The sequence below is a fragment of the Portunus trituberculatus genome, chromosome 28, assembly GCF_017591435.1.
Source record: "Portunus trituberculatus isolate SZX2019 chromosome 28, ASM1759143v1, whole genome shotgun sequence".
NCBI lineage: Eukaryota > Metazoa > Arthropoda > Malacostraca > Decapoda > Portunidae > Portunus > Portunus trituberculatus.
The window spans coordinates 9517852-9528555 of NC_059282.1; the positions used below are offsets into that span (position 1 = coordinate 9517852).

Consider the following 10704-nt stretch of genomic DNA (forward strand, 5'->3'; position numbering starts at 1 on the left):
CCAGTTCTTCCTTGGTTAGTTATATCAGGTTAGGAAAGTACAAGAAGGGAAAGGAAGTAGGTCTTTTCTAGCCTCACTTTGCTTTGTTAAATTTGCTGTTTAGTATAATAACAACCCTGCTTTGAATAGTGAGAGTACAGGAAGCAGATAGACAGATAGACAGAGAGACAGACAGGCAGACAGACAGACAGACAGACATCCCAGCCAGCCTCAGAGATTATCAAGTGTATGGGAGTGAGAAGAGAAGAAGGAACAGGAAGACATGATGATAACAAGGTGAGGAAGAATAGCAGGAAATCCTTGAAAATAATGACAAATTTTCCATGAAGACAACAATGTGTGTGAAGGTTAGTGTATTTTCATATCAAACATATGAAATGGTGACAACTTTATTATTGATTTATTTCTTTATTCGTACATGTATCAATGTATTTACTTATTAATTTGTCGTGGTATTTTAATTTTGGTTATCGCGCTCAGCTGTGGTTACTATGGGGATGTAGAGGTGTTTGTAGGGTCATTACAGATCATTATAGAGTGTAGGTGTCGTTGTAAGACTGCAAGATGGTCATTACGTACATTATCTGGTGCAATAATGGTTTGAATTTGGCGCTAAGGCCCAGCGAGTTATTGTGTCGCTCTCTGATTGGCTGGAGTGTAATTCATATGTGCTCTGGTTGGCTAGAGTATATTCATGATTTTCTTATGCAGATAGTGTCCATATGCTATGATTTACTGTCACGTTGTTGTCTTCGCATTGTCTTCTGGTTGACGAAAGAGTATTAGGTGGTTTAATGAAGCCAAGAGGAAAAGCAAGAGTTAGATGGGAGATTCATTTATTGCAAGCATTGAATCACTGAAATAGGATAAGACACTAAAGATATGAAGGAAAATTAAAACATTCAAACAGTGAAACCATAAAACCTTCGAATAACACAAGATAATAAGCTACATAATTAAATACAGCAAAAAGGAAATACATAAGGACATGATAAAAATATAAAAGACGCACAGAAACATCACACACCAAACAGTGATAAATATACAAACATTTTTTAATATGTATACCAAATAGAAGTAGGTTAAGAAAAAAATATACAATTGTCGATAATTTGTCGCTCCGAAGTCCGAACGTCAACAGAGACAGCTGATCACCGCTTCGCTCCCAGACCCCCGTGCTTCCCTTTACTATTTAAAACTCGATTTTCTCCCTTATTACTCCCTCCCCAAGCTCCAAATTAAGGGAGGATATAGGTAACTAGTAAACGAATATGTGGTGTGTCCTTATATTTGTTTGGCTCATTTATATTTACGTGAATTGAACATTTGTGAGGTACACGCGTGTTTGTCTATTGTGGAAGATTTGTTGTCTTGTTTCGTGTTCTTTTATTTATTTGGGTTTGTTTTCTGTATTGGTTTTGCTTAGGCTTGCTCTTTGCGCGTGTGTGTGTGTATCATCTTTTTTGTTTGTCTGTCTCTTTATCCCATGTCTCTGTTATCTAGTGTGTCTGTCTCTTTTTCTAGTATGTCTGTCTTTCTTTAGTCTTGCTTTCTGTCTGTCTCTCTATTTATCTGTCTGTATGTCTGTTTATCTATCTATCTGTCTGTTTATCTGTCTGTCTGTCTGTCTGTCTGTCTGTCTTATCTAGTCTCTTTATGTCTCTAATTTTGCTATCTGTCTGTGTGTCTCTTATCTAGTCCGTCTTATCTGTCTCTAGTCGTCATATCTGTCTATTATCTAGCCTGTCTGTCAGTTTCTAGTCTTGCTTTCTGTCTATCTATATATCTCTCTTCCTGTCTGTCTCACATAATGCCTGCCTCATCATCTAACTCCCCAATTGTCTCCCAACAGATCACACGCACACACTCACACACGCACACAATGAAGGCAGAAGTGAGCCTGATGGTGGTGATAGGGTTGGGTTGTCTGGTGAGTCAAGTCAGGCTGGATGCTGCCAAGCCTTCAGGGGAGACAAAAGACAGCGACAAGAACAAAGAGAGTCTGAGGGCTACTAAGCTGCCCCCCTGTGCTGCCTGTAGAGTGCTGACTGAGTCTTTCAATAAGGTATGAGGAGAGTGAGAGAGAGAGTAACCTTTATTTTTTTTCCTTTTTTTTCTGAAGGAAAATATGGCAAATGCAACAAAAAAGATTAAATAAAAAGGCCCACTTATATACCAGTCCCTGAGCATCTCTCTGTCTGTACCTTTAAACATATATGGATATTATTAAAGTTACATTATTGTTTTTGTTCCTTGGATTAAGTTGTATTGATTAGTTTCCCTGCTCTTCATTTCACTGAGTCACAAATTATTTATATACACTTCACATTTTACACACACAAGTAAATAACATCTTCAGATAGAAAGACACAAATAATTTAATTCATATACAAATGTTATTATTACAAATCAGCATCACTATTCCTCTTAATATTAGGGGAAGGAACTTACAGAGGCTTTAACCATGTTGTGGACTGCAGGGTATTGAGTCAACAGCACGAGGGAAGTATGAGGGTGGAGACTCAGCATGGGAGGAGGAGAAGAAACTGTCATACAAGAAGTCAGAAGTGAGGTTAATTGAGATCCAGGAGAAGATGTGCAAGGATGTAGAAAGAGGCCAGAAACAGGTAAGGCAACACTACTAGTCTGACCCATTGACATACTGCTTAGTAAAGATGTTAATTTTGTTGTAAAAAAATTGGATACAGTATATAAATCTTGACCCACGATAAGAAACACAAAATTGAACAGACACACACATTCATATAAATAAAAATACATAAGTTTGACTCATTATAAGAAACACAAAACTAAACACACACACACACACACACACACACACACACACACACACACACACACACACACACACACACACACACACACACACACACACACACACACACACAGCTCAGTGGTTAGGCGCTGGCTTCACAAGCCAGATGATCGGGTTCGAGTCGGGCGGCAGAGCAAGGGCAAGCTTCTTAATGTGTGGCCTCTGTTCACCTAGCAGTGAGTAGGTGCGGGATGTAAATCGAGGAGTTGTGACTTTGTTGTCCTGGTGTGTGTGTGTGTGGTCTCAGACCTATCCCAAGATCGGAAATAATGAGCTCTGAGCTCACTCCGTAATGGGAAGACTGGCTGGGTGACCAGAGACTGCAGCAGATCACACACACACACACACACACACACACACACACACACACACACACACACACACACACACACACACACACACACACACACACACACACACACACACACACACAGCTTAACCTACTCAAAACACCACATAATTGATAAACAAAACCACAATTCCTTCCCTACCAGTGTGAATCCAATGCTGAGGAACATGAGGGTTTGCTGGAGGACTGGTGGTTCAGAGAGCAGGAGAAGGAACCAGACCTTCACTCGTGGCTGTGTGTGGAGACCCTGAGAGTGTGCTGCCCTGCCAACCACTATGGCCCACAGTGTTTACCTTGCAAGGGTGGCACTGAGAACCCTTGTGGGGGTAATGGCAAGTGCAAGGTGACTGAAGATGGTGGGAAAGGGACTGTGAGGACTGTTGTGTGAATTTTTGCAAGAGAAACTGAGTCTTTTCAGGAGTGCCTAGTGCAAGGTGACTGAGGGTGGTGGTGAAGGGACTGTGAAGGGTGTAAGTAATAGGGAGAGCTGTAGTGTGAAGGAGTGAGTGTGGGAGGTTTTGCAAGGATAAAACTGAGACTGTTTTCAGGATAGTGGCAGTGTGTAAGGTGATTTAAGGTGGTGTGGGATGAGTGTGAGGCAATTAAAGTGGATGAAAGTGATGGATGAATGGGTGTAGTATTTAGCCATGAAATCCATGAGTTTATTAACATTATACAGAATCACTTCATTCACAATCTCAAAAAAAAAAAATAAAGAAAGAAAAAAAAAATTCATGAAACACTCACTAACATTTGACCGTCCACCAGGGAGCAGGGACGAGGAAGGGCAGCGGGGAGTGTTCCTGTAACCCGGGATATGAGGGGGAGCTGTGTGACTCCTGCTCATACGGCTACTACCAAGCTTACCGGGACGACACCAAGAACCTGTGTGAAAAGTGCCACAAAGCTTGCAATGGACCATGCAGTGGGGTGAGCGTTGTACACTTTTTGTTCCTTATACTGATGAACTCTTGAGATGCCACACCTGCTTCTGTATTCCCTCCTGTCTGCATTTTTTCAGTAGGGAGGTTTTAAGACTTAGGTTAGGTTAGGTTAGGTTAGGTCTGTCAAGAGGGACGTCTCAATACACTTAATCTCGTCAATACTGTGACATATTTTTTACCTTAAGATTTGGTTGGGATTAAACCATTTTATTGACATTAGGAACAGTCTATGAAGGTCAGAAGATTAATGGCCACAGTCTTCACTATTTTAATCCCCACGTAAGTTTCTAAAGCTGTATAAAATCAACAAATAATAACTAGACTGAATATGGAAATGCATTATGGTACTCAAGAGGAAGATTTCAATATACTTAATTGATTCAAGACAAAGGTTTCAGTACATTTCTTGTAATTCTGGATCTCTGGGCTGCTCTATTTAGAGACCATGACTGTTAGTAGACTCTTGACCAGAGCATCTCTTATCAAAAGAAAGAAAAGAGAAAAATTATGATATTGATAGATATATAATGATTAACCCCCTTCAGTACCATGATGTGCTTCCATATTCATTCTGCTTACTATCTGGTGATTTTATACAGCTTCAGAAACTCATGTAGGGGAGTAAAATAGTGAAGACTGAGGCCATTAATTTTCTGACCTTCCTAATGTCAATAAAATTGCATAATCTATAATAAGAACCACAAAACAAATCTTGAGGTAAAAATGTGTCCCAGTATTGAAGGGGTTAAGCACAAACCATTAATTTCGAGACACTAGAGATAGAGGCTTTAACCTAACTTCTTCCATACAACCTTGGCAGAAATCCTATATCATGCTTACTTTGACTTGTTACATGTAGAGACTAATAGCAAACCAGTGGCCTGTGTATATGTAAAGAGGTCATGACTCCACCTCCACCCTCCCTCACAGCCGGGCCAGAAGTCTTGTGTGGCGTGTCAGGAGGGCTGGATCATGGACACAGAGAAGGGCTGTCTGGATGTCAATGAGTGTGCAGCTGCCAAGTTCCCGTGCAAACGCAACCAGTTCTGTGTCAACAACGAGGGGACCTACACTTGTCTGGGTGAGCTGTGGGGTCCTCTCTGTCTGTCTGTCCATCTGTTTGTCTGTCTGTCTCACCATGCCTCTGTTTGTCTTTATCAGAAGGGAGTTGTTTCATTTTATTGTTATGTATTTTTGTTTGTATTAATTTTTGTTGGTAGGAAATGGTCTTTTCTAACCTAACCTAACCTTCCATTTAGAGTGTGACATCTTACTTTGTGTATAGGGAACGGTCTTTTTTTCTAACCTAACTTAACCCAACCTAACCATCCTTGCAGAGTGTGACTTATTACTTTTGTGGATAGGGAAGTCTTTGTCTAACCTGACCTAACTTAATTTTCTATGTAGAATGTAACATGTATATTACTTTTTGTGGGTGGGGAATGGCCTTTTCAAACCTAACTTAACCTAACCTTCCATTTAGAGTGTGACATAATACTTTTATGGGTAGGGAACGATCTTTTGTAACCTAACCTAACCTAATTTAACCTTCCAAACAGAGTGCGACAAGGCATGTGACGGCTGCAATGGCGACGGGCCAGACATGTGTGAGAGGTGTGCCGAGGGATTCATCTTAGAGAAGGACATGTGTGTAGGTGAGTACAAGCCACACCTGCTTCTTACCGTACCTTCCCTCACTCTTGCATGATAAGGGCTTGTATTCTCAAACTCTTCTATGCTTCACCTCCACTATTTCAAAAGGCCGTATTTAAATTTACACATGTTTTTAAAGTGTTTTTACTGTTCTAGAGTCAGAGTGACAAGATTTCTACATTATTAACTGTAGAAACACTCTTAAAGACCCTGCTAATCATCTTTGTGGCCTTGGAAAATAGTTGTGGTGAGAGAGCAAAGTGTTTCTGAATACGGACCAAGCCTTCACTAGTCATTGCTATACCCCAGTGTCATTTGTACTTCAGAATCATTAAGTGTAGTTTTGAGGTGCACTGTACATTGTATCTAGCGTTGGGTTTATATAAGATGGTGTATTGACTGTGTGTTTTGGTGTTTGTATTGCTGTGAAGGGAAGGGAGGGAAGGGAAAGGAGATGCAGTCTGTTGTCAGTTACTACTAAAGATACAACATATGTATTTTATAGATCACTTTTTTATTGTTTTATTTCTATATCTTTTCTCTCCCTTTCATTTTGTAGGTTTGTCTCTTTCCTTCCACTTCATTATGGCTCATTTTATTATCTTTTGTCGTCATACCCTTGTCTTGCTTTGTTTATTTATTGATAGTTTTTATTTTCCCCATTCTCCTTCCTTTTGTCTATCTGTCTCCTTTTCTTTCACTTTATTTGTTTAATTTTCTCCCCCCTTGTCTTGCATCGTAGTTTGTTCCTGTTCCCGCAGCATGACTTGGTGGATGTTGTACCACACACCTGCAATATTACCTCACCTGCCACTTGCCTCAAACTGTTAATTTATGTCACATGTATTGACATTTAAGTCATTTAGCCTGGTTGTTTGAAATCTTGTCCTGAGTTTTCTTACTTCAAGAAACAGAAACATGACTCAGATTTAGGTGTCAGCTTTTCTTGTGTCTAGATATGAGGTAGCAGAGAAATAGAGCTGGAACTCTGTTTCATTGAGTTTCCTTACATAAACACAGACTTGGAATATCAGAGTTTCATGTTGAGTTTCCGTACAGAACAAATGCATAGGCTTATTAGGTTTCCTTTCATTACAAATACTTATATGTGACATTGAAGTATAAGGAGAGTAGCAGATGAGCTGAGCGTTGCATATGACATATTTAAACATTGGATATAAATATACAACAAATCACATAGACTTGACATATAAAGTAGAGGAGGAAGTGAGCATTGCATAGCACTAATGTACCAGAGTTAAGTTAAAAAGCAGCATGTGTATGTCTGGCTGTATGACCTGTTGACGGTAGTGCTTGTTGCAGACAACAGTGCGAAGGCCCGGGAGAAACACATGATGTTTGCCCGTTACGTCACGTATGGCGGCCTGACCCTCGCCACCTGCATCATTCTGCAGAAGAACACTATTATCGCTGCCATCGTTGGCCTTAGCGTGGCTGTTTACATCAGCTTCTCAGAGTACTACCTCAGGGACACCACCGCGCCCCCTGTCTCCCCTGAACTGCCGGCATCCTTCTTGTCCTCCCTACAGGGCATGATGACCAACTAGACACTGAGCGAATGTTGCCTCATTCTAACTCACTGTTCTGTCTTCTGTTCCAAGCCAGACTCATTTTTACACCAGGCAGAGAAAGGTCTAGTTTTAGGCTCTCAACAGGCTATATCCTCTATACTTTTCAATCCCAGCTTATTTAGGTTTTCAATTGCCTCCTCCTCCTTCTCCTCCTGTGTCCTTTTCCAAACCCAGCACATTCTTAAGCCAGGCAGGGAAAGGTTTGATTTTAGGCTCTCAACAGACTAACTCCTCTATGCTTTTCAATCCCATCTTATTCAGATTTTCAATTACCTCCTCCTCCTCCTCCTCCTGTGTCCTTTTCCAAACCCATAACTTTCTTAATCCAGTCAGAGAAAGGTTTCATTTTTAGATTTCAGCAGATTTTTTTTTCCCTCCCGTATTTCTTTCTAGTCCCAACACTCATGATCTAGTTAGAAGCTTGATATTGGGTTTCAACAGACTGCCTCTCCTTCTCCTCCCTCCCTCCATTAGTGTGAGTGTGTCTGGGTTGTAGGAGAGCAGATGGCAATGTTTGACGAAAGATCTGGTTGTAGTAATCTCTATGTGGATCTGATGCTTCTCAAACCTCAACTCTCCTTTGCTCTCTTGGCATTGAGGGGGACAGTATGCTAGGGCTAATGGCTGGTGGGAATTTTTTGCTTTCATTCAGTCTATATTGATAAGATTTGTACCATGAGCTGTGCAGATGTTGGGAGTGCATGTGTGTGTGTGTGTGTGTGTGTGTGTGTGTGTGTGTGACTATTTCATAAGGTTTAGGAGTGTTCCCTCTGTCATGTTTTGAATATTTTGAGGTGAATCTTGGGTTATCAGTGTAATATTTACCCTGCAGTTAATGGCTAGCAATAGTAGTAGTATTTCTGTAGAATATACTGATGCTGAGTACTTGGGCATTCTTTTGAGAGTTGAAAGGCTTTATATACCCTCATTGGCAGTAGCAAGGGTGTTGTTACTCATTGCTGAAGTTTGTATTAGTTTTGCTGAAAATTTTGATAGATAATTGTTTTGATATTCATTTAGAAGACAAGCGGCTTTGTTAGTACTGAGCATTTTGTTTCTCATTGCTAAAGTTTGTCTTAATTTTTGGCATAGAGATAGATTACTTTGGCATCCATTTGAAAGATTTGTATAACCTCGTAGTTCCAAATGTTTTATTTCTCAACACCGGAGTTCACGTCACATACAAACACGTGTTACGGTTATACAGAAACACTTCACTGACCACTTGTAACCACCAGTTCATGTCCAAGGGGCCCTGTCAGGCAAAGGTGTGGGGAGCATTTCTAAGAACCATATCATTTCCTTGGACTGGGCAGTGATTTTATACCTTGACTTGTAGCATCACCACCTCTCTGTGGCGGAAACACTGCACTTGTCTGACTGGGACCACTGTTATGCATCTGTTCACTTGCGAGTGTTGTGAAAAGGTAGAAAATGTAGGACGATTTCTTTTTTGTAATCAGTATGCTTGAGTTTGAATGTTTAACCCTTCACCACCTTGACATGTCTTCATATTTATTCCGGTTACTATTAGGTGATTTTATGCAGCTTCAGAAACTCAGTGTAGGGATTAGAATAGTGAATACTGAGCCATTAATCATCTGATCTCTATAAACCCTTCCTAATGTAACTAAAGTCATCTAATCACACGCAAAACTCATGGTAAAAAAATGTGTCCCAGTACTGAAGGGGTTGAGTATTTAAAGTTTGGTAATAGTAAGTCAAGGTTCAGATTATTTAGGTGCTTTCAGTGTGTCTCTTGGTTGAATGCTTTATTTAGGGGTTTAATAATTAAGATACACCATTCTGTTGTGATATTGTGTTGTATCCCTGCACAAAATATGTCTCCATTTCCGATAGTTTTTTTTTTTTGAGGGGGGCAACTGTACGCCTCTAGTCATTAGTCTTATATACTCATGCATTGCCAATTTTATATTTTGAGTAGCACTGAAGTATTATAGGAAGTGAATTTGGTTTGGGAGGTTTGCTAATGTATTTTGATTGTTCTGTAGGGCAGAGAAAATGAAAAGAAGGAATAATTTTGGTTGATGAGGTTCAGATATAAAAATATACTGCCAATTTTGATGAGAAAGTTTTATCCTCTGTTTTGTAAGAAGAGGAAATGAAGAGAAGGATTAGTGTTGCTGGTGAAGTGTAGAGGCTAAAGATATTATTGATTTTGTTTGGAAAGTTTGCTAATATCATTGAATAATTTTGAAGAGAAAGGAAACCAGTAGAGAGATTCATTTTGTTGGTTAAAGATTGGAGGTAGAAATACTACTATAGACCTTGTTTGGAAATTTTGCTTGTATTCTCATTTTGTTGCCAAGTTTATGAATATCTAACCAATATTTATCAAATTAATAAAACCGCAGAAAGAAGAATATTTCCCAGCAATTTTACAAAGACCTGACAGTAGCTTACGACAAGAGGAAGAGGAAGAGTGAATTTTTGTAGGAAGAGAAAAAAAAAAAAAGAAAATATCATAACCATAGCTTTGAGGAAAAAAAACAAAACTGAGAATAATTTACCAGTAATATAATAAAGATCTGTTTGTAGTTAATGGGAAGGGGAAAAAGAGAGTTAATTTTGTAGTAAAGTTTAAAGTTTACTAGTATTGTACCCATAGTTTTGAGGTAAGAAGAAACAATGAAAGAATTTTTTACCAGTAATTTGATAAGATCTGGTAGCAGTTGATGGCAAGAGAAAAAGAGAAAGAGTTTATTTTGGAGAAAAGTTCAAAGTTTACTGATATTGTACCCATAGTTTTGAGGTAAGAAGAAACAATGAAAGAATAATTTACCAGTAATTTAATTATTATCTGGCAGTAGTTTATGGCAAGAAAAGAAAAGAATTTATTTTGTAAGAAAGTTTAAAATTTACTAATATCTGACTAACAGTTATGAAGAAATTAGGAGGAATTAAGAAAGAGTTCATTTTGTAGGAAAGTTTAAAGTTACTAATATCTGACCAATAGTTTAGAGTTTAGGAGGAATTGAGAGAGAGTTCATGTTGTAGAGAAGCTTTACAAAGATCTGAAAGAACTAACATTGGGAAGAGGAAACCCACACAACAATGCTCAAAAGGAGACATTAGTACAATTATTAAGGCAGCGATAAAAGTATGTAATTAATTCAGAGCTGTGGTGTTGAAGTTACATAGATTACATAGAGTCAAGGATATTAGATTACATAGGAAGAATTTAGCATATTATCTAGATTATATAGAAAATTTGAAGAAAATTAACTAGATTACAAAGGATCAAGAAAAATAGATTACAAAGAAAAGTAAGAAAGAAAACAAGTTACCTAGATTACATAGAAAGAATCA

The 10704-nt window shown here is 38.9% G+C and overlaps 1 protein-coding gene across 1 annotated transcript; it reads left to right on the forward strand.

Annotated features, from left to right (window-relative positions):
• The first annotated feature begins 1098 nt into the window (after positions 1–1098).
• LOC123510261 (cysteine-rich with EGF-like domain protein 2) lies at positions 1099–10079 on the forward strand. The gene is made up of 8 exons (XM_045265242.1): positions 1099–1254; positions 1853–2065; positions 2481–2627; positions 3331–3528; positions 3954–4115; positions 5060–5210; positions 5689–5784; positions 7106–10079. Exons 2-8 carry the CDS (start codon positions 1883–1885, stop codon positions 7348–7350), a joined length of 1182 nt encoding a protein of 393 aa, XP_045121177.1. The 5' UTR covers positions 1099–1254; positions 1853–1882; the 3' UTR covers positions 7351–10079.
• Positions 10080–10704: the final 625 nt, after the last annotated feature.

Coding starts and splice junctions, on each gene's coding strand:
- LOC123510261 (XM_045265242.1), top strand. CDS start 1,883: ATGAAGGCAGAAGTGAGCCTGATGGTGGTGATAGGGTTGGGTTGTCTG. Junction 2,066..2,480: donor TGACTGAGTCTTTCAATAAG/GTATGAGGAGAG, acceptor TGTGGACTGCAG/GGTATTGAGTCAACAGCACG. Junction 4,116..5,059: donor GCAATGGACCATGCAGTGGG/GTGAGCGTTGTA, acceptor CCTCCCTCACAG/CCGGGCCAGAAGTCTTGTGT.